This window comes from Lichenostomus cassidix, chromosome 2 (assembly GCF_008360975.1).
Source record: "Lichenostomus cassidix isolate B80296 chromosome 2, HeHo_3.0, whole genome shotgun sequence".
Classification (NCBI taxonomy): domain Eukaryota; kingdom Metazoa; phylum Chordata; class Aves; order Passeriformes; family Meliphagidae; genus Lichenostomus; species Lichenostomus cassidix.
The window spans coordinates 106,850,363-106,875,043 of NC_139482.1; the positions used below are offsets into that span (position 1 = coordinate 106,850,363).

Genomic DNA, 24,681 nt, shown 5'->3' on the forward strand with positions numbered 1-24,681 from the left:
TTCTTAAGAGTAAACAGACTTAGGGGACATGATCCTTTCCATGACCCCATACAGCCAAGAGTAAACTACAGGTATGGAATATGTAATGTCCAGTTTTCATCCTTAACATAATTTTCTCTCCTCTGAGTTTTTGTACTCTGGGACTTAGACAATGACCAGTGTCAAAAGGGTGAAGAAAGGGATTAAGTTAATACTGAGGAGGGGAAGAAATACTTCACAGCATCATAAATTGTTTGGACTATAAGTGACCTTAAAGATCATCTAGTTCCAGACCCCCCTGCCCCGGGCAGGGACACCTCCAACTACACCGGGTTGCTCAGAGCCCCATCCATCCTGGCCTTGAATTCTTCCAGGGATGGGGAAACCAACTCCTATTGGCAGCCTGTTCCAGAGTCTTACCACCCTCACAGTAAAGAATTTCTTACTTTTATCGGATCTAAATCCACCTGCTTTATAGTAATTTCCCCTTGTCCTATTAAAAACCCCTCTCCAGACCCTCCTGTAGGCCCCATTTAGATACTGGAAGGCAGCATAAGGTCTCCCTAGGGCCTTCTCTACTCCAGGTTGAACAGTCCCAAATCTCTGAGCCTCTCTTTGTAGGAGAGGTGCTCCAGCCTTCTGACCATCTTCACATCCCTTCTCCGGACTTGCTCCAGCAGGTCCATGTCTTTCCTATGCTGAGAACCCCAGATCTGGATGCAGCACTCCAGGTGGGGTCTCACCAGAGCAGAACAGAGGAGGAGAATCACCACCCTTGACATGCTGGCCATGCTGCATTTGATGCAGCCCTGGATATGACTACCTGCCAGTGCACATTGTCAGCTCATGTCCAGCCTCTCATCCACCCACACTCCTGAACTGTGCATCTTCACAATATTAAGCACAACCCAGCCCAAGGGATTAAGACCTGTCGTACCTCTCTGTCAAGCCCAGCTGCCACAGTGATAATGTCACCGGTTTCGTTGTTGATTGTAAACATGTTTGGAGAAGGGCTGCTCGGGGCCTGGGACAAGATTCTGTATCTCAGCATCCCATTCTGTGCGTTGGGATCATCAGCATCGATGGCAGTAACAGTCATCACGTAGGTTCCTAGCAGCAGGATAAATAATTGATGTTATATAAACAGTTTACACTCAGATTATACAAGATCACTTTACAGGCAATGGTCAAAGTATGTATTTCTTTTGGTAAAATCTGCACATTCCTTCTTCACTTAAAACAAACCGGCTAAACTCAAGACTCACCAACAGAGTAATTAAAATACATAAGAGGAGATAAAAATACTCTATGTTTATAAAATACTGGATTTGCTTATAACTGAAGAAGCTACATAAACACTGGGATCCTAAAATTCTGCCACAAATAACATTTCTGTAACAAGAGAACATCTGATGTTTAGATACTTATGTTATTAATTGGGCCAAAGGAAATATACTTATTGTTCAGAAGTGGTGGACATACTGATAGTGACTGAAAATCAATATAAATAATATTCTTTCTAAAGTCTTTGAGATATATCTCAAATGTTAAGTATGCACTGCAAAGTTAGAAAACACATTTCTGCTGCTAACCTTTCATTTTGCACTTCTGACAAATTAAGAAAGTGGTTTCAGCCATAGTGCAAACTTTAGTCTGAGCTGATTAGAATTTTAATGAGATCTGAACAACACTTAGGTTTTCTTGAGAATTCAAATGACACTGATTTCAAATCCCAGTATTTTCAAAGCCTCTGGGAATCAAAACTAGAACTGGATCTGGTGACATTTCGGAAGTCTCTTACACCCTGACCTGTCAACTAAATGAACATCAATGTCTATCATAAAAATAAATGTAAGAACTGTGATGTTATAATTAGGATTTTCAAAAAACAGGAACCAGAAGTCATATTCTTAAAGCTTTCCCTGGTTTTAGTTCATGAACATAGCAATTTCGTCTTTTGGAAATGAATCCTAGCATGCTAAAAAGTGCATTTAAAATAGGGTGAAATAAGAAGATAGTATTTGAGATTTTGCTCATCACACTAAAGACACCTTTCAAAGTATTACAAAGTCTGAAGGCACCCCCCCTTCATCACACCTTCAACATGATACTGTAAATATGATACTTCAAGATAATACCCCTGCCTCCCAAAAGCCCATGTATTACCTGGCTTTGATCCCTCAGGGACTGTCCCATTCCAGACCTGGTGCAAGAATTCAGGTCTATTGTCATTCATGTCAATGACATTAATAACAATGTCAATAGGATTTTCCACCTGGTTTCCATTTACATCCACTGCATGTGCTCTCAGCTGCAAAAAATCACTACAAGTATTAGAATTTATGCAACGTACAGGTGCAAATAGATATAATAATAGTGACAGGAAGTTTCAGGCCACACATTTTTAGCTCAGTGTATTTTGTTATCTGCCACTGCTCCCTCATATCGACCTTTTAAGTTTTCAAGTTGCTAATGGAACTGCTGTTCAGACTTCCAAACTATTCTAAGCTGCAGACCTCCTTCTTTGATTTGATGAATATTATTTTAGATCGTGTAATTTTGATTACTACTAGCGCCTACTGGCATACAGAATTTTGGTTTTAATAATGACTGTTAGAAAACATCCTCTAAAAATATGCAGATTTAAATGTAAATCTATGTATTTAGACCAGAGCATGGCCATTTGCTAGGCAAAACAGCAACTTTCTCCTACAGCAGTTCTGCTGATGCCCTCTATATATATATATATATATATACATACACACACATACACATCTCTTATGGCTACAAACTACAAGAAAGCAGCAAGATGCATTATTAACTCACCACTCTGGAAATGACTCGTATCAGTGTAAATTCCTAAGTGAGTAAATTTTGAATTGCCAATGGCAAATGCTCAGTTAAAATCTTAGGGATGCTGGAGCTGTTGTTTGAGAGAGCCTCTCACCCCCGCCTACCCCCGAGATGCCTCCTGCTGGGTCCTGTTTGGAAGCAGCACTCAAAGGGCTCCCTGGACCACAAGGCAGGGGGTGTTTTAATCCACAACATGCTGGAAAACTCTCTCTCTAGGAGCTCAGTGACATCTGTAACCATTTCAGCATGGTCTCCCAAAAGCACAGACAACTTCAGGTCACAGCTTGCTCTCCCTCTTCCTTGAAACTTTCCTTTTCCACTAATACTGGAATCTGTGGTCTACTTTGTCAATTTCTTTAGAGCAAAGAATATCATTTTCATAAGCTGACAGACCTCATTTACAATTCTATTAAAATGCTTAGATTTGCCCCTAAAATAAAAATTGGTAAGTTATTCTTCCCATCCATTTCTCAAATCACAGCTGCTGCAATTCTAATAGCAGTCACATCCTAATTTAAGTTGCTGAATTAAAAATAGACTTTTGAAAAGTATACAATTCAGTGGAGATTGTGATCAATGGCCTGTACTTGAAATATAAGCCACAGTATCCATATTTCAATCTTTTAAAATTACTTTATCTAAATACATTTAATCACTGTTTACGTATGTTAATGTACTTAAGCTGCTTAAATATAGTAAGAGTTAGCCTCATTAAGTACAATAAATACAAATCTGCTACAAACTCTTCAAATCATATCTCATACAAAACTAAACTCTGGCTGCTCAAGTCATGTTTGAAGCAGATGTTCGTCTTCAATTTGATAATCTGATTTATGATGAATTAAACTCTTACATGAAAAGAAGCAATCTGCTCCCGGTCTAAAGGCTTTGTCACAGACAGCTGTCCTGAGATGGGGTTGATGATGAAGATGCCTGTTGGAGGCTGGTCAGCTCCTGGGCCAGTCACACTGTACCGTAGCGAAAGGCTTTTATCACGATCGGACCTAATCTGGGTGTCACAAAAGATAAAGTTTACATTAGCCACAAAAAACCGCTGGACAGGACTGCTGCTGAGACAAGCAGCAGATTCATTTTCTCCTTGCTCCTTAAGCTGAACTTGCAAAAGTAGTTAGTCTGGAAATGGTACAGAGTTGGTATAAAGTTTGAAGTTTTCAACAGAACTTTTTGTTAGAAAGCTGGTCAATGAATTTTCAGAAACATAAAATTATCCCTGTCTACTTCTCAGAATAAAAATGACTTGTGTTAAACAAAAACAAGTAAGTATTTTTACCTTAAGCAGAATTGTTTAGATCTCAGACAAAACATATCCTATCATAAAATTACACATGAAATTAAAAGTCTGGCTTGTGTTTTTCCCCTTCTCCTCTATCTCTCCAGTCCGAAGACACAGACTCTCTTCCACTACAGGCCAGCTCCCTATAAATTCACCATTTCTGCTTAGAGACTGAACTTGTTTCATCTTCTAAGGAAACAACTGAAGGGCAGTGCATCTATGAGGAGCAGCTCAATCACCAGCACACACATCAAACAGAACAGAGTGAAACTGTGGCGTATCAACTTGGGCTAATGGTCTGCCAAGTTGCAACAAATTGATCATGACCAGCCAGTACCATGGTTGGAAGCCAGCCCAGCAGAGGTGCTTGGCTCCTGGCAATGGTCACTTCTGGGCAGCAGAGTCCTGTGGAACAGCTGCTGTGCTCACCCCCGTCAGATCCTGCTCCCTTTGGTCTCCTGGTGCACTCTGCTTCCACCTCACTCCCAAGCTATTTCCCAGGCAGAGAACTGCAGTGAAGGACACTGGAGAACTCCTGAACCAGCAGAGATAACCCTTAACACACTTACCACCCAAAACAAGGTCATCTTCCACCAGCACAGAAGCATAGAGACAACTTAAACCCCAGGAAATTAGATGCATCCCAGCATGCAGTGCAGAGGTAGCAACAACAAACCATCCCAAAAAACTCTGATAAATACCTGGATGATGAACAGGACATCATTTACACAAAATCTCTTCAAGAGCTCTCTAAGGGACACTGAAACCACACTTCTATTAACTTCCTTACCCTAACTAATTCCTGAGGAAAAGGTCCTTTGGAATTTTCTGGTAGGTTGATTGGAGGAATAACCCAGTCTCTCTTCTGCCTCTTCAGAGGGCTGCTGTGCTTGTATTGTTGCCATGGAAATATGATTTCTTCAATTTTCCTTTGGTCCTTTCCCAGGTACAAGATAAAATTAAACACATGTTAGAAGGAGAATTACTAGTAGACATTATAAAGTAACTCAGGTACAATTACATAATTGACTGAAAGGCTGTCTTTCCTCTGTGTTAATCGAACTAGTTTATTTGCATTCACAGTGCAGTTTGAAAATAACCAGTATCACTTACAACTGCACTGCAAAATTTTAAGAACCTTTTTTTTTTCTTGCTTAACTAGGAGAAGAAAGGGAATTATAAACCATTTATAACATGGCACTACTGCACTAATACATGCATAAACTATTCTACACTTTCTGAGAAGTAGTTAATATTTTTGCAGAATTTAATAGTATGCCTTTATGTATTTCTCATTAGCTAGAGCTTCAGTTCAGGTAATGTGCTACAGTACACTAAATTTAGATCTGGGTGTGCTATAATATAATTTGAGTTCCAAGAGAAGTTTAATACATACTGGTAAGGAATGTCTCAAATATTTATGACCCTATTAAATCCCATAGAATTAATGCTGTAATTATTTTAAACCTATGTCAGCCATGATGGATGCAGTAGATGACCCACTTTACACACCGGGCATTAATCTCTGCTGGGTGTCAACATTCCCTTCCTATTCCCTTCTACATCTGCAGTCATTTCATCCTTTGGATGACAACACACACAGCTAGCTTGGTTAAGGTTGGAAAAAGGGTAACAAAAACATTTTCCAAATATTTTAAAATAACAACTTTTTTTTAATCTAATCAACTATGTCACAGAGTATGAACAGACGGAAGGCTGGATTCTACTACTCTGCATCCTGCTGATGGTAAGGATACCTGAATAGTGTCTTTGGAATAAACACGGCATGCTCTGGCACATCTAAGCATTTCCTCTTTTACTACGCTTCCATGAACAAAATGACAGTATTTCCATTGTTAAAAACATGCCTTAGCAGATTTAACACAATCACCAAGTAAGCAAACAAAAAACCAAGGATTACACAGCAGTGGTCTCCAGTGTGTTCTCAGGAAAAATGTCTTGCATAACCACATTACCTATTTTGACATTATGCTTAAATCTTTAATGTGCACCTATTACAGGTATGTTAATCTATGAATAAATTTTGTTCTTTGTCTGTAAACTAAGCACTTCTCCTTCACTAAAGAGAAGGCAAGAAACAGCAGGCAGCAGGTAATATAACAGAAAAACAGACAACGTAATACACTTTTCTAAAGTAAATACATCGCTAATTGCATATTGCTGTGTCTGATTTTTGTTGCAGTACATGGTTCACCCTATGGCAGCTTCCAGCAGAGGGAGACTATCTTCCTTACCAAGTAGTGCTGGAATCATGAATAATTTACAATCTCCAATTTGATTATGACGGGACAAGACAAAGCCAATATTCCCTGCCAGAAGTGCTTTCCTACTTACTGCTGTAAATCTACAGCTCCCATCTAATAAATGTGACTGATGCATTCTATCACAGATTTGTTTATTTTGCGGTTATATTTAACTGCTTGAATAAATACTGTAATACTTTCAAGCAATTTAAAATAAAGAAATGGCTGTGTGAGATTAAATTCAGGTATAAATCTCGAGCTATACAAACAAAAAGCTCAAATACAAAGAATCCTCTGTAGTTAAACAGGCAATGTCTTTCCATGCCTTAGCAAAACTACAGAAAAAAAGATTATAGAAGTTCCTTCTAAAGCTCCAGCTTTGCATGCACTAGATGTCCACTAATAAGCTGGCTCATGGAGAGGTGCATGACAGGCAGCATTATACCCCTGTTTCTAGGCTTTGTGGAGATACATTTATACAGGCTGCATTTAGCTGTTGTTTTACCTTTTCTGAAGCCCCTGTGAAGGCTGGTTCAGGGGTTAGCTTCACTCTCATTTGCCATTCTTGCTGGGTTTCCTTGTCTTGAGCAGACACAACAAACTCTGTGGGCTCCGCTGAAAGTTGAAAGCTTCGCTCTGCATAGACCACACCATCCTCACCTACTCTGAAATCTTCTGGCTCGCTGCTCCCAAAGTGTATTTTTTTGTTTCCATCACAGCTTCGAAACCTCACTGTAAAACAGACATAAAACGACAAAAAAAAATTGAAAAAGTAGCCCACTTGAATTCAGTGTGACATGAAATGTATCAGGGACAAACTCAAAAGCAGAGATACTTAACTTGTTGCTGCTATTATCACATGTAATTATGAATTAAGACTTGTACTTTGGGGGTCAGCCCATGCCACGCAACAATGATATTCTTTTCTGTGGACTGCTAGGCAGAGATTTTAACCCTAGATAGGAACAGCCCCCCACCTACAGATTCACCCCACTACCAGCAAGAAAACCATCTCCTTCCATGTCCTATGGTACATGTCAGCTGGTTGTCAGTTGATGGCTGCGGGGATTTGCACCTCAAGCCTCGCAAAGATCCAGTCAAGCCAATTCATTAAAAACACTTAAAAATTTAATTACACTGCAACCACAACTGCAAACACAACCACACTTCTAGAGCCTTCTCTGCCAATGGGGGTAGGGCAGAAACCCAGAAATATGTTAAAAACATTATATTCTGTTCCCAAATCAGCCTATGATTCAGCTGTGTCATCTCAGGTAGATTACTTATCAGAGCTCTGCGACTGAGTTTCCTCATCCCTTAATGACAATACAGAGGAAGCAGTAAATACTTACCTCACAGAGAAAACCTACGCTTAAAATGTTGGGGTTTTTGTGTTTGCTTTGTTGGTTTTGGGGTTTTTTTTAAGCTATATTATGTACCACACACGTCCATTTACCTACTTAGGAATTACCTGTTCTTTTTTAATTCCCTCCCTCCTTCCTTATGTAGTGTCTAAAAGACACACACTGGAACAAAAAGTCAGTAAAACCAATTGTATAGATAAAGATGTGATGTGCATGAAACGGAACTGGTAACAGGTTACTGCCTCCTTTACCCAATTCTTTTCACCATCACTTATCTTCTGGGTTACTGCAAATAATACTAAGTAAAAAAATGAAAGTGTGCTTTTATAACCAATGATCGCTCTTTAATGTTTCCAAACCATTATGATATATTTTGATTGGATGGGCAATAGAAGTGCAAAACATCATTATGAAGGTTGTGCTGAAATCCACATAGCGAAGATGAAATGAGGCTTTATGCCTCATTTCAGTTATTGGACCTTTTATACTGTGTTAAACCATGCACAAACTATTTAGCTTCAAAACCTAAAGGTCCCTCTCAAGAAAAATCACTACTAAATGTCATGCATCATAAGCTTTCTTCTATAATGCACTGTTCTCAGGAAGGTACTGAGAAGAATTATACTTTTTCGTATTGGAACTTCAAGGACCAAGCTGACGTTCAGATGACAGACTAAATTTCTTTCCTTATTGCACCCTTTCAGTTATCCAAAATCCCCCATTTGCCCTCTCCTGACAGAAAAGACTACTTTAACAGGGTCCATCAGGTACAAAAATGAGACAAAGCACAGCACTACTCTAAATAAATGATACACCATCAACTCTCTTGATTTTAATCTTGCTGGACTGGGCTGGGATATTTCTCTTTCCAGCCAGATCCCAGAGTTTGAAGGTCTTTTCCTGTGAAAGGCCAGCCTCGCCTTGGGGAGAAGAGCATGCCATCTCCACAAAGCCCTGAGCCCTGGAAGAACAAATCTGCCTGCGTAAAAGGCTGAAGCCTCACAAGCAGGGCTCCCCCTGTGATCCTCCTTAGAAAGGTTGCCTCAGGTCTTCCTCATAAGCAGAGAGAATGCTTTTCTGAAATTCTAATCAATACTCAGACTCTTGCATAAGTTTTCGTATTTTTAAGCAATCCCTATGGCTCCTCAAGTCCATCCTACCTGCTTTATCAGATACAATTACTTCCTTTCCAATAATCTACAGGTGTGCAGAATTTGGACAAGGTGACAGATCCTCTGGTTTGCTGTTCATATGGGAGGAGAAAATTGACAGGCAGAAGGTCCAGCTCCCAGATATTAACCATCCCATTGACCTCCAACATTTTTCAACATGGGCCCGAGTCAGCTCACTGCAACACTGTGCTAAAATGCAACAACCAAGAAAATGCATGATTCTAAACCAAGAATATAAAACTACTACTTAAAGCAACTATTCTAGTATGTAGAAATAACTACCACAGTCCTAATCCTGTAATTCTGATTGGCCCACCTTCAGAGCTGGGTAGACTGCATTGCCCAGCACAAAAATAAAAAGAAGTCCAAGAAGAGTTTACTCAAAAGTCACTACATTAAATGATGTAAGAACTTAATCACTGGACTATGAAACAGTGCTGCTTGTACTTAGTTACAGAAGCACAGACCACTCAGATCCCAAACATGGAGGAAGCTCGGCATCCTTGAAATGGCACCACTGTTCACAAACAAAACTCTCGCAAACAGCTCACAGTTCACCCAAGTCAAAAACCAAAAACCCACCAGCCAGCAACATAACCCATAGCTCTGTGTCTCTGCTAACCTCTCATCTCAGTTACGACTGCTCTCAAAATCTGCTGTTCAAAAGACTGTCTTGACTAAAAGGACAAAGAGCAAAGCCAGCTTCACCTCTGTCTCTTCTCAGACTTACTTCCGAAAAGTACAGAGTGGAAAAGAGAATGAAGATTAATCTAAACTTTGATCGTTATTGTTTTTCAAAAAGGTGAAAGCTAAAAGTAGTATCAGTCATTATGGTCCAAAAGACCAAGATATCACAACAACATTTAATAAAAAATGATTTCCTAACAGTAACAGAATATATTAATATTTTGGATATTTAAATTCATAAAGAGGAGGATTTCTTTTCCCCCATCTCTTCACATATAGACTCCAGTAGCACAAAAATAAAGCCAAGAAAAAACCACCCTGCTAGCCACTTCATTGATATTCTCCCTCCAGGCAACTGTGTATTATGAAATTCAATGAAAATCCCTTCCTCTGACAGTATCCTGGTAAAAACATATAAAATTGTCAATGTGAGAATTATTCTCCCTTTGCAAGAAGCACACATTAACGAATTATAGTCAAGTACAACCATCTATAATTAAATTCCCTTGACAGAGTACAGGTTGTGCAGTAGCTACTCTCCCCCCAACCACATGGTTATCAGTCTTGTAAATTCGATTTAGATCACTTTGCTTCATTTTTCAGTGCTCAACTAGTATGAACAAAGAGTGATTTCTGACAGTAGATTTTTAGGCAAAGATTTTTTTTTTTGCAAAAACGCTACAGGAAATATTTTTTTACTATGAATAGTGACTGCTTATGCAACCATGTTCTTTTCCAAAATCCACAGGAAAGGGAGTCATGCTTTCCACAAGTCACTTTATGTTGACAGATCAATCACAGATATTTTTTCCTCTTATAAAAAGGTTAACTAGATATACTCTTTAGAATCTTAGTCACTTTATATGGAGTAGAAAGAGTAATCAAGTATCTGATTTTACTGCTTTTTAGTAATACTCTGCATAAATGATCGGATAAGAGTATCATAATCTGTAAAAATGACTCATGGATTTTTAAGTATTTCTGAGTATCTTGTGCATCTTCTGAAAGTATCTGCTTTTCAGAAGTATATTATTTGAAAACCCTAGGAAGTATTCAATCAAACTCAAACATAACTGTTTCAGTTTTAAAGAGAATACCTTTAGTCATATCAAAGCAGTAATATGTAACATGGGAGTAAATGTAGCCAGTTCACAGGCTCAAAATAAGGCTGTGCACAAAGATTTATAAACGTACATCTTTAAACAGAAGAAACATTGTATTTAGTATTAGCATATGATTATTATTAAATATTATACCCTAAGAAAAAAGACCACTAATATCCTCATTTGAATCCTTTCTTGTCCTTAAACCAAGGCAAGTATATTCTATTAAATAAAGAATAAAAGAGGACCTCTGAGACTACAACATTACAAAATGAAAATCTACAGCTCCATGGTATTAAAGGAATCTTTCATTTTAACACTCTCGCATGGAAGTAATTACAACATATACACAGATGTGTATTGTACAAAACGTTAAGAAGTAGACATGCAAATTCATTTAAAGTGCACTAGAGATCACCACCACTCATGCTCAGGTCTAATGAGATGAATGATTCATAGCACCTTCAAATACATGCCTACCCTCATGTACCTTACTAGTAATCTTCAATTACCAAGAACCACTTCTCAGACAACAAAACCCTTTTTTTCAGCTACTCATGTTGGTTTGCCCTCTTTGACAACCTGCTTCTGCTCTTTTTGTCTTAGGCAAATAATATCAGAATTACTTGATCCAAACAAGGACTGAGCAACAAATTATACAATGGGCTATATTAACACCAATTTTTTCATGAATGTATTATATTCATGTGCAATATAGAATATCAATAGAATTTTCATTACTTGTTTTGATCCTGAGACTGAGTTTGCCATCTGGATTTTCTGCACTTAAAAAATACTCAGTTCACTTCTAGATAACATCCACACGCATATAAGCAAACTGGTGTGCTTCCTTCCGTGAATTTGTTGGAACACTACTACTCCACTTGAATGTTCTCAGTGCCTAAGCATCAACCTCAAGGCAAAGGCTCGCTTAGCAGACATTATGGAAATTGAAACAAATGCCAAGTGCTAACAACACACGTACTTCAGCAATACAGTTAAGAGTGTGCATCATGAAATGGAAAACCTAGAGGTATTTAATCCACTTGGGTTTGTTTTGCAGAAGACAAAATAAAAGAATAAGGTATCTCAGGAACAACTACCTACTAGATACCTCTTCTACCTTTGACAGAATGAGAAACTGTATGGAAACATTCTGCTTGGACTCTCTAGCTATCTGCATACTTAGTATCTGAACACTCTCCAAGAACGCCCTGTATTTAACAAGTCTTTACTTCACAGAGAGAGAAAACTACAGGAGAAACCCCACATAACACCTCTTCCCCCCCGCCCCTTTCTTTATAAATTAGTAATTTATTCATACTGGCTACTTCTGTATCTGTAAGATGATCTGTTAGTCCTACTAACATAGTGCACATGCTCATATTTCAGTTCACGGCTTGTTGGAGTGGCATGAGAAATGCCCATGAGACATCCTTTACAACAATTATAGATGACCTTCAAGAGGATTGGGTTTTTGACATCCTGGTGAACTGTTACAATCACCACCAGCTAAAGTACATTCTAACTTGCCTTTTCCATCATCACCTTCAAATTTGGCCTGATTTTAGAACTTCCTGAAACCAGTTTGAAACCACTATTTAATATTTGATTTTGATACATGGGTTGTCTACATCAGCCAGAAAAATGTATGTTTGCACCTGTAAACTGAGAAAATTAGCTACAGAAATTACTGAGTCAAAACAAATACGGAATATAATCAGGTTATTTTAGACAATGGCATTTCCCTACCTGTATTGTAGTTCATTTGTCATTATATCTATCCTTTAGAGGTATTTCTATACACCAGTGTTGTTTCTAACAGGTTCTTCTAGTCTTTTCTTCTAATCCCTTCTTTTTCTCTGCTTTTATATCCGTGAACTGTAGTTCATCCCATACTCCAGACCATCCAGAAAAATCTCAAAGCGCTACTCATTTTGAGCCTTGCTGGAGTAACCAACCCGTGACACTTGAAAAGAAAGCTGGCTGTCAAAAGGCAGCTACTTACCAAAGTCTGCTCATTCAATAATTGCTTTTGAAAAATCTCTGCCTTGTGCTGAGCACTGCGTTCTGCCACCCCAGCCCACGCCGAGTACAGGGCTGCTTCAGCAGGTCACGCAAGCTCAACTGGAGTTTTGCCACTTACCAAGGGCCAAATACGGCCATTTGCTTCAAATTCCTATTTACACTTGTCTTCACCACCTTTACAACCTAGTTCCATGTGTAAACCAGATTATGAAGCTCTTAAGTGGCGAAAAGGTGTCACACCAGAAGGTTTCAACTGAGATAAAACCAAGGATGCATTCAAGGTATTTACCAACTTTAGGTGTTTCGTGATCTGACTAATAGCAGCTTAACTTCCCAGATTTCCATGCTGAACTGTTTGCTTAATTGTCTATTCAGTTAGGAAAACAATAATTAAAAGGAAAACTGCTTTGCAAGAGTTAGGTTTAATTCATACTGTACACTTTTTTCATTAACTGAAAGCAGTTTGAGTGATCTGCACCAGGCATTAGGTAAAACCTAGAACTAATATATGACTTTATTCTGTGGAATTAGGATGTTAGGTAGTCTACTGCACAAAAGCTGTAAGTTTTTATAAAAATTGTATGTTATGCTGGTAAAAATAATTTATACTGGTTACTACTACATGATTCAATGTAATTCTCTCTCCTGCCCCACTCCAGAGACTGCTAGTTCAAGACAGATAAATACCTATGTTTCCTAAAATAACATACTTTCAAAGCAATCTGGCAGTCTGCATGAAAGTACGGTGGACGTAAACCTCCCGCTCCCTACTTCTGCAACTTTTTTTTTTCATTCCTAATTTGTACAATTACATTTTAATTTTTTCTTTTAAAGCATTTTGTTGCAGGGTGTACTTGGGACATCTTAAAGCTCCTTCCTTCATTACAGGACTGCCTTCTCATGAACCCAAATAATTCAAGCACTAAGATCTATTTTTAAAGTATTTTCTTCTACAGGTAGCTAACACCAGACTGCCCAATTCTTGCATTCACAGGGAAAGACTCACACAGTTCTTTAATAAAATGTAGTTTCCAGTTCCCATAATCCTCTTTGTTTACAGAACAAAGTCGTAACAGGCATGCCAGAATGAAAATGGGGATAATGTTCTTTCTATTCGACAGAAATGCCTCTGCAGCTTTTCAGTACGGGAATACCAGCCATCAGCAAAACACTGGACTGGTATCTCAAACAGAGTCCAAATTATATCTGATTCACTGACCCTTTTCAGTCCTTGCCTCTACCACTCACTGGCACAAAGATCTGTGCTGTCACACCCCTTTTGTCTTTATTTTAGAAAAAATAAAATGCAGAAAAAGAGAATAAGCATCTTCAAGAGGGGAAGTACTCATATTTTGACAACTGCTTTTGTTTTAAAACACAAAAAGGTTTCTTTCCATTTTCCTCCACTCAGTATTGTTTAAGGCAGTTTCACTATAGATGAGCCTATAGGCCCCTGCAGAGTTCTGCACCAGCTTTTTTCCTAAATGATGCTAGCTGAAAGAAAACTCAGTAATAAATGTCATTTCTGTACTCTGGAGTATGCAATGCACCTTTAATACTTTCCCAAGTATACCATTCTACACAGTAATAAAAAGAAGGATTAAACACTAATCTCTTATGCCCATAATGCATCAACTGACTACACCTGCTAAAATCCAATTTGGTAATTAAAAAATATATCTACTGAACAGTCAAACCAGGAGAGTAAAGGGAAAGTACTGTCTCTGCAGATAGCTAGCAGAAAACAGTTTCAAAATTGAGGCACTTAACACAAACCTATTTTTACCTCTATTCATTTTTGTATGACCTTAAGCAGTGTAAGAAACAAATACCTACAATTACAGTGCAGCAATTAAAGGGCAGTTTTAGTGCTACAGTAATGACTTAAATATCTAGTAAAAACTAGATAAGCTGCTTTGCCTTTTAGTCTATCTTTAGAAAATGCCAAAAAAGTTAGCTCTTTTTTTTTCCTCTTCCCTCACTAGCAATAAGGCAAGTGAGAACAGAGAATAGATACTTTTATATGCTCTCTTTGCTAACTGTTCTTGGCCTGAAGTCCTCTTAGGCTTCAGGTTTCAAGCTTTTTTCCTAGCTCTTTTCTCCTTCTTCTGCATTGTTCCTTCTCCCCACCTCTCCAGGTGTTCTGTTTTCTAGTTTCTTTAAACTTACTTTATTCCCTGATGCTCCCATTTTTCCTGTCCCCTCTTTCAACCGTGCCCCTGACAGAGGTGCTGAGGTGTTGAAGTGTTACTAACACCAGTCTGCAGCTTAGGCTTGGAGGACACTTGGGCAGAAAGATCATCAGAGGGCTGTCTTTACAAAAATAAACAAATTAACTAACTAACTAAATATCCAGGCTCCTAGAGTTTCCGTAAAAAGCCAAAACCTGCTGAAATATCAAAGGGGTGCATACTTTCAAATGAGCTGATGATCTGTTTTACAAATTCGTTGAACTGGTCAGCAGTTTTAAACAGTGCCTTAAGCCCCCACACTAAAAGGGGTTTATGAACAACAACAGAACATAGGAGAGAAGCATATATCACTTTTAGGCAGTATGTTCCTTCTTACCACGAAAACAAATGCAATAAAATAAAATTTGGGATTTTTCTCATTAAATTACAGGAGTGCTCAGGCAGAACTGAATGTTGTATTCGCATTGCATTGTATCAAATACAAATTCCCAGCACTGACAAAATGGCAGTGATCCTCTCAACAGTCCTGCCCCACATTAAAAAAAACAACTCTTGAAGCAGATGTGGGAACATTTAATGTTTTGTATTCTCCTGCATACCCCAGGACACCACCTGTTTCTTGAGATCACATATTGCAGTCCCTCCCATGTGGCTATGGATGCTTCAAGGGGAAATGGGAAAACTCTTCCTAAACTTGCCGTTTGAATTTGCAAATCAGCACACATTTGAATGCAATGACCCTCCACAAATACAGATTTTCCTCTGCTTCCTTCCTTCATTCCTCTGTCTGGTCTGTCCAACACTGGTGGCTTTTGTCTGTCTCCTGCATGTCACTCCTCTGGGCATGCTACAGTCCAATTTTCCAAAGCTGCAATTATTCTTTATGACTTTTAAAAGGTCCTTAGTCATACTCTAGTTACTGCAGCAGCTCTCTGTGCCACTTCTTTCCTAAAAGATGAATGCTGTTATCCTCTGGGGGAGCCTGGAGAACCTTCCAGCCAACCAGCTATGGACACAACTCCAGCAGCATCCCCCCAGCAAACAGCTATCTCAAAGCAGAACCACCCTATAACACAGGGATGCTCATTTCCTTAGCAAATGGACAACAGTGAAAAAAACCCAGTTTGAACACTGCTTTTGTATCAAGCAAGGGAAAGAAACCTGCCAGTTGCCAAAAGGGGCGGAAGAGGCAGCACAGACAGCCCAGCAGTATTTACACTGATGTGGTTAGATAGCAATAAAAATCATAAATCCCATGGATTATACTATTGCTGGATCATGTCCAGTAGGCCTCAGGCAGAAAACCAGTTGGCATGGCAGCTTAATAGCAACTAGTCAGACCTCAGGTTTTCATCATTATTATTCTTAAACAGAGATATCTGACCTTAAAAATCAGAAAAAGCTCTTGGTGACTGGTGCAGGCTAGGGGAGAGTATTTCACAGTAGTGCTGCCCGTAACAAGGCAGAGGACTCAAAAAGCTAAGGCTGTATGTCAATCCCATTATGGGGGAGTACCTGTGGGTGGAAGTAACCCCTAAATGGGTGCTCACTCCCTCTATGCGTGGCTTTCAACATTTAAAATGGCAAAGGTGACAAGTTAATTGATTGATTACCATTAAAGTGGGGGAAGTACCAAGAGAACTATCAGGAAAATGCCTGATTTCACATATTTGAAGATTATTATTTGGGTTGTTCATAGAATCTTGACATAGTATCCCTCCAAATACGCCTCACATTCCCCCTCAATCCAATATGTGTGTGTATATACCTTAAAAATAAATGAAGACCCACTACTACTAGAATTAGATTGAATTAGACCCACTACTACTAGAATTAGAAATATATGGGAAATTACTTGACGCTGCTGACCATGGAAGCTCACCTAAAACACTGCAACATCACTGGGAAACCTCAATGTTGTCATCAGCCCACACATGGCAGCAAAGAGTAATTAGTACATATTTTACATGTTTTTCCTCGCAAGCTAAAATAAATACAGTGATCAGAAAAAAACCCAAAAGGAGCGCTGGAATACTTTCTAGTGACTGGCACTTAATGAATGCTCACAAATCATTACTAATTGTTTATATCTTCTTGGTTGACAATCTAAACCATATTCTCAATGAGATGAAAACTGCCCATCCTTGCAAGGTGACCAAGTACAAACAGAACAAAAGGAAAAACAAAAGAGGAGAGAAACTTGGCCTTTTTGTGTCTATGCTACAGAGTTGGGACCTCAGACCTGAGTCTTTTCAAATTACTTTTTTATTTCATGTAAGGTCTACCTGAGTCTAGGTGAATTAGACAAACTCTGGCTGCAAGCACAAGTAGTACTGCTGCTTCATGTTTGACTGCACCATACAGCACAAACTCATTAAAATGACCAACATGAGGTTACTTGTGTACAGCTGACACAGTGTAAATCAAAATTTAAGTGACGCTATTTTCCTGCAAGACTTTTTACTGTTCTTTGAATATCTTGTCTAGGGATTAAAAAATTACGAGGCTCAGATAATCCCCTTAAATTCAAATTGACAGTAATAGAATTGACAGAAATAAAAGAGGCGTTACACCAGGAAAAAAGCATTGATTAAAAAAAAGGTTTTCTTCACAAAATGCAGACAAGCGTGACAGCAGCACAACATGGTACCAGGATTAATATAGAAAGGGGAAAAAGAAAATAAATCCTTGGATACAATTTGCAGACAAATGAGAGAAATACAGACAGACTTCATTCAAGAGGGAACTTTCAGTACAGCCACTGCAAAATTAAGACATACTTCAGGGTTCTATGCCAAGGCAATGCTGTGCAAATTTATGCAATTTATTCCAGGTGGAAACAGAAGAGACAGACCTGGCTGAACAGACTCTTGTTTTACAATCGTGATTCAGTCTAGTCACAGAAGAACAGAGAAGAAAAAGAACAGATCTTCTGATATATTCGAAGATACTCTTCTTATGATAAATGCAGCTTTTTTCTTTTCCTCCTTTTTTTTTTTTTTGTGTGTCTAGACTTTCCTGTGGGCCTTGTGAGTGCAAAACACAAGACACTTGACATTCAAATTGTGTTAGATTGGAATAATGCCTGAAAATAGCAGGGGCTCGACTGATTGAACTAGAACTGAAAATTCTACTTTTAGCAAAGCCTAAGGATGAGAGCAGGGTATTACCTTTCCAAACCCCTTTGCTGGATTGAACAGTTACATGAGCTTTGAGACCAAAGATTTCAGTTATAAATATCTCAATGAAAACCCCACATGTGATAATGGCTCCTAGAGGGAATCATTAGGATTAATTTCTGGATGTGGCAATTAACCTATTACTGTCTGAGGCAACACCATTTTGCTGAGAAGCAGTGAGCTATTGCACTCTACACAGTCTTGATTTTTCAATTATTACTCACAACATTTCTAAGTTTCTTAGTAAAGATTAGACAGCAACACCCTCCAAATGCCCAGACTGCATCCCAAGTGTCTGGGGATTATTTCTACAGCAATTAGTGTAAGGGGATGGATCCTTAACTAAGAGTCCTAGGTACAAGATGAAAACTGCAGTAACTTCTAATATGTAGAGAATCAAACATGATCTAAATACCTGAACAATGGAAACACTCAGTGTTAACTTGCAGAATCAATGCATCACAAAAATGAAACTAAATTTTCCTTTAGAAACTCAAGTACTATATTATTCCAATAGAAAGGCACTCCTTGCTTTGCTTACCAGAATACTAAATATTCATTTCCTAAAGGAATCTGAATGGAAAAGCCCCATTGTAATAAACATTTTAGCATTTCAATGGCTATTTGAATTGCCGTCTGTATTCCTCTCAATTTTCCTCAAATCTTTGAATTCCTCAAAAAGACACCTGTGGCATTCACTCACAAGAACAAACATCTCTTTTCACCTCCTATTCAAAAACAATGCCAGTTTGCCAAGGGAATAAAGAAAGCCACGCTACACTTGGTATATGTACTTCAGAAAATACTCTCCAGTGTGTCCACCAGTAATGACTGCTGATCCAGAGATATTTTTCCTCAGGATAAGCATTACCATGAACATCTTGTGCAAAGGTCCCTGAAATGCTGTACTTTGATGGCTAATGTAAGCAGATTCATGATCTATCAGAAAGATTGTTAAAGTTACTAATGGCAAAATTCTTTCTTTTCTTGGTGCATGATGCACAGTTCCTCTCTAATACTATACTCTAGAAGTGTCTTTGTATGTGTCTGAAAATGCTTTCAGTCCATAAATGCAATAGTGTCACCAACAGGGAGAAGACAAAGTCATTCAGTGAAACAATATACTGAGTTTCTGTTGAAACAAAACTGCAGAGCATGAAATAGCAACCTGTCATCAGATGTTGGGAGTCTGACGTTCGTCAGTAACAGATAAAAACTGCTCTCTCCTCTCACCTATGTCTGAGGCAGCCATCTGCATGCAGGTCTGGCCAGTCTGCATCCGCAGGCAAGGACTGGAGTCTCTGCAGTGCTGTTTAGGACCTATTTCACTAGGGTTTAGGGCTGTGGTCTAGAAAGTATTAAAAAAAACCCCACCAAAAACCCAAAACTACACCAAACAAAGCAAGAAAAAAACCCACCAAAACATAAACCCCACACCAAAACCCCCAAACCAATCCAACACTAAAAAGTTACAAACCATCCCCTCACACATACACACTTTGGGAAAAAAAAAAAAAAAAAGAAGCCCCCAAAGCTAAATACTTTCTACTTATTTTAAGTAATTTCAGTGCAGGCATTCTCCACTAGTTTGTAGTTTCTATTAGAAGGTGCACATTGTAATTGGAAAGAAAATTCATATTCACATCACCCTACCCCATTTTATAGTAAAGAGGAATTCAGTGCTCCTCAGGAGGAGGCTCCCAAAGAGCACAGCCCAACAGCCTGCAAACACAGGCTGAGTAGTTGTCCAAAAGGCACTATCCAGAACATGTGGTATCACATCTTCAGCTTTGTCTGGACAGGCTGCTCACAGTCCCCGCACAGACTTTCCAGAAGACCTTCCTGCCCAGTGGAGAGAGTCCACACGGGTTGTGTAACACTTTGATGAGGTAATCAGACAGGTTAACAAGCAATATAATCAATTTGATCAGCCATCTCAGCTGAGCACTCGGAGTCCAGAATAACTCTTATTAAGTTAGGCAATGCCTGTAGTAAATGAGTGATGTGTTATTTTGATTTGCCTCTCAGGGCTGAAGATTGTAGTATCTAAAGCTCACCTTCCCATGAGAAAGGGATTTCTGCAAACTAAAAGCAGCCTCTCCCGCAGCAGGAGGAAGCAGCAAGTGAAATGGAACAGATCTGACCTTACAATAAACATCTGAGCTACATTTTAAAATACTGGCACTGAGATGTTATTACTTTGCTTTGATATGCTGCCAAAGGAAAGCAAAGAACCATTGAAAATTGAACTTCATTTTGAGGTCCTGTCCATTTTTCAATAATCCTTGTGATACTGTGTACATAACTAAAGGATGTTACAAAAGGCAACAAACTATGATGTCATAAAATAATAATATTCATGTGAAGCTCTTAACAGATTCTTGCTTAGCAGTGTCATAAATCAGAAAAATTACCAAGGACCATACACATGCTGCCACAAATGAAATACATACAGTACCCTGAGTACGGATAAAGGCATTTGGGTAAAATTTACAAGATTTTTGGCTCACAAGCACACAACATGGCTGCTGCTCCTCATTAGAAGTTAAAAATTTATAAAGTTCACTACAGTGTGGGTTTTTTTGTTTTATAAATACAAAGATGTCACTTTTAATGTGCATCTGTTGGCATTTTGTACATTATAGCCATAACTTACAGATTTTTTAAAAAATGGTATAACCAATCTACATGTTTTTTCCTTAACTCATTTATTGCTGGATGCCCCCAATACACAATTCAAACTTTTCTTTCAGGACCAAGGACACAGAGTAACTTGTACATGTACATGTACATAACTCTGTTTTTATATTAGTTTACCTCCAGATCCAACAGATTTCTGCACTTTTTCCAAGTACTGCAGCGTTAACTTGTTTCAGTATTAACTAATACCCTAAATACAGCTTGTCTCCACCATGTCTTTTCTCAGCCTGCCTTCTCACAATGACACAACTCAATTCTCTGCCTTCACGTTTTTCAACTACAAGTCTTTAAGAGGTATTTGCCATAAAATGTGTCCACGTTTTTCAGGGCAGTACTACTGCTATGCGAGTGCTTGTTTTATCATTCTCCCAAATGGGAAAGATGGAGAGAGAATTAAAAAAGGTAGCAGACCCAATGATCTTCCCAAAATCTTGACGCACAGTAGCAGAGCAAAGACTAACATCAGTGTCTTAAGCAAACAGATCTCCCTCACCTGAGAAAGCTTAACTCAGTATTTTAGGGGATAACAACATTGGACATAGCACCTCTTTGCACTATTCTGTCAAATGCATTCTCCCCATCACAACTAGTGATGCTGTTGTCTAATGATGGATGAAGAGAAAACACAATTCATGCTGTACTTACAAAAAAAAAATCAAAAACGATTATTAAATTAATTCTAACAAGCAGGCAAGACCTAAGTTTAGAAACTTCCACAAAGGAATCAGAATCAGCAGGAAAGTCGGTAAGGAAAAGTTTGAAAGCCATACTGGAGTAATTAAAAGAATAAATGGGGAAATACAACCCTACTCTCAAAACACTGTCCTGAGAATCTGTCACCACTTAAACTATGTACAGAAATCTTTGTCTTTTTATTTAGAAAAAAATAAATTAGTATGATTCATGTCAATGTTTCCTCTCTTGTCAAAGAGAACCATTTTTTCTTTGTAGCCTCATCAGGTCAAAAGCACAGGTGACCTTGTGATTGTCATTGATCTGAAGGAAAAACTAGACGTTTAAGACCAAAAAAGCTACGTAATTTCTCTAGATGAAAATGGAAAGGATCCATCTTTTCCTAAGAATATCTCCTCTGTCATGCAGCACTTTTTTAAATATTTGTTAATATTTGGTACTTTTCTTCACTGTGGTCATCTGCTGCAGAAGGCTGGGATTTGAGTATTTTTTATTAATATAAAAAAGGTGGCTTTGTGATTTACTTTTTTCATCTCAGTCTGAATCACATTTAGAAGGCCTGGTCAACAAGTGTATATAACTCTGAATTAGAGAATGGGGTCATCAGAACTAAACACAGTTTTGATACTGCTTGATGTTGTGTTGTAAATTATTACTGTTTCCCAAAATTAAATTTATCAAGTTTTTAAAAGGTGCATTTACGTTTCCTGATATAGTACTTTACTACATTTACTGGACCAACAGCCAAGTCTGAATTTCTCATCTGCTCATAAACATCAGGCACATATAGTAACGGTGGAAAACAAATTCAAATAAAAACAACACCCAAACTTTTTAAGGGCTTCAAATGCATCTACTATAAACCACGATCTAAGGTAAATAAAACCATCCAGTAAAGGAGGCAGGGAATGAACCTCTCCCTGCCCCTATCAATGCTGCTTTACTGGGTAACCCTAAGGAACATCACTCCCTGGTCAAACAGGAGGAGTTTCCCCGCAGATGGAGGTGGAAAGATAGATGTGAGGAGGATCCACTGCTACTGGTACCATGGCTGAGCTGGGCAGTTTTACTGCACAGGGAAAAGCACCACCTGAGCTTACACACAAGCAGTTTCTCCTCCTCCTGTAACTGCTACAAACCTCTGTCTTTCCAGATGAGAAGCCATCTCAGTCTCTCCTCAGATGAGCAATTTACGCTCTGACCCACAAACACAGAGCTCAGGAGCACGACATCAAATGCCACCCAAATGCTGTAACCCTGAGTTTTCTAGCAACACCACTGCAGGCACAGCTGTGCCATACAGGCGGGACAAGAGGTCACGCAGGTCAGCAAAATATTAAGGGCAGCAAATTGTTTAGTGACTGTTTTGTTTACTGTGCAAGTGGCCTTTGACTAGGAGGGGTGCTGATTCTCTTCAGCTTGCCTTGGGCAGTGAAAGCTACAAAAGCATTTGTACTTGACTGGTGTCTAGGGAAATCGGAGTCGTAGGCCTGTTTCTTTATCAAGTCTGCCAAGTCCTATGCTACATGTGGAACACTTATTTTTTTCCTCTCTCTCCTCCCTCCCCAATTATTCTACATAACATGTCCAGGAAGAGTGCTAAGCATGCCAGTTCAAAATCAAACAGAAAGCAGGCAAACAAATCCCTCCAAAATTCAGTATTTAGCAAGCTGTTTTTGCAAAGGTTTACAATTGGAACAAGAATCTGCCCTTGCCTTCATAGCAAACCACAATGCCACAGAGATTCCTCATGAGAAAAATCTCTCTCAGGCTAAAGATTTGCATGGCAAGTTGAAGGAACCAATATATGGGTGAAAATTAATTTTATTTACAGCTAGGCAGAAGTTAAGTGACAGAGCCCACTAGCAGGCATTACCGATGATAAAAATAGAAGCAAGTATTTGCCATGTTTATTTATGGACCATTGTGAAATTTATGCTGTACCACTAGTACATGTTAAATAAGAAATTATACTAAAGCTGGTGACAACAGGGAATAATTTCATACTAACTTAAAACAATAATTTTATCCTTCCCCCCAGCCTTTATCTAGGAAAAAGTGCTATTTTTGTGAAAACTCCTAAAATGGAACTCACCTGTAAAGTATTACATTCATAGAAGAAAGTGACTTCACCTAATACTGATTCATTTACAGAGAGAAACAATCCACCTTTCAAATGAAAATATTTAACATGAAACACTAAAATGATTAAAAATTTAACAGATTATAAATTGTGATTATTAAATGCAACTTAGAACAATAACTCAGAGACAAAAAGTGTTGTTTTACAGGTTATTTTGCTAGCACAGTAGATTAAAACTAATTAGAGTTTCAAGGTCTTCATTATTACATAACTCAGTGCCCACATCAGTCAATTTACTGAAAACATTAAATACATGAAACAGATGATTTATGGTGCAACTGAACAACTAAAGGAGGGCAGACACTTTAATAATGAATGTGAATTTAGCGAATTTAAGCAAGACCTGAAAAGCCTGAACCAACCAGCCACAGCCTGTTAATACAGTAAAACCAATCATATTAACCTGAAGTTGATATAGCTGCATGTCTATATAAAATTCAAGTCTCCACAAAAATATTTTAAGAAGTCATGTGTCTTCCCACCCTCTCCAATTTCAAGGTATTATTTACTCCACTGCTCTGTTAAAACTCTTGGATGGTGTCTACTGGAAAAGCAATTTCATGCTGTTTTGAAAAAAACCCCAAAACCCAAAAAGCCCTACACAAACCAAAACAACAAAAATCCACCTCAAAGATTGAAAGCATTAATCTTGGTGTTATTTATTCTTGCTTTAAATGAGGCAAGAAAGGAAAAAATGAACAGACTGCTACAGAAAAATGCATGAGTCTTCACTTGTGATTCCATTTGAAAGTTGAACAAAAAACCTTCCTGAACATGCATCTCAAATTGATACTTAATAAATAAATAAAATCTCAACAACCAAAGACCAGCTTTTCCAGAGTAAAGTCACTATGTTTGCAAAGTGCTAAAGGCAAACAAGTAGATACCAGAAAATTCTCTGTACTACACACTGGTATTGATTTAAAGGGCGGCGGGGGGGGTTGGTATGCAGAAGAACTGCAAGACTGCATCCTAGGGAAATGAAAAGGAGCTCCAACAGTTTCTGATCTCTGGAATCTTAACCACCAAA

General features: G+C 38.5%; 1 protein-coding gene across 3 annotated transcripts in view; it reads right to left on the reverse strand.

Moving 5' to 3' along the window:
- The window catches only part of CDH2 (cadherin 2), a 115,664-nt gene that overhangs the window by 31,366 nt on the left and 59,617 nt on the right, over positions 1-24,681 (reverse strand). For all 3 annotated transcript variants that reach the window (XM_085052735.1, XM_085052734.1, XM_085052736.1), the window contains exons 3-7: positions 6,896-7,122; positions 4,917-5,063; positions 3,686-3,841; positions 2,146-2,290; positions 917-1,089 (exon numbers count right to left, since the gene is read on the reverse strand). In XM_085052735.1, coding sequence (XP_084908861.1) covers positions 917-1,089; positions 2,146-2,290; positions 3,686-3,841; positions 4,917-5,063; positions 6,896-7,122 — 848 coding nt within the window. The remainder of the gene's footprint in view (positions 1-916; positions 1,090-2,145; positions 2,291-3,685; positions 3,842-4,916; positions 5,064-6,895; positions 7,123-24,681) is intronic.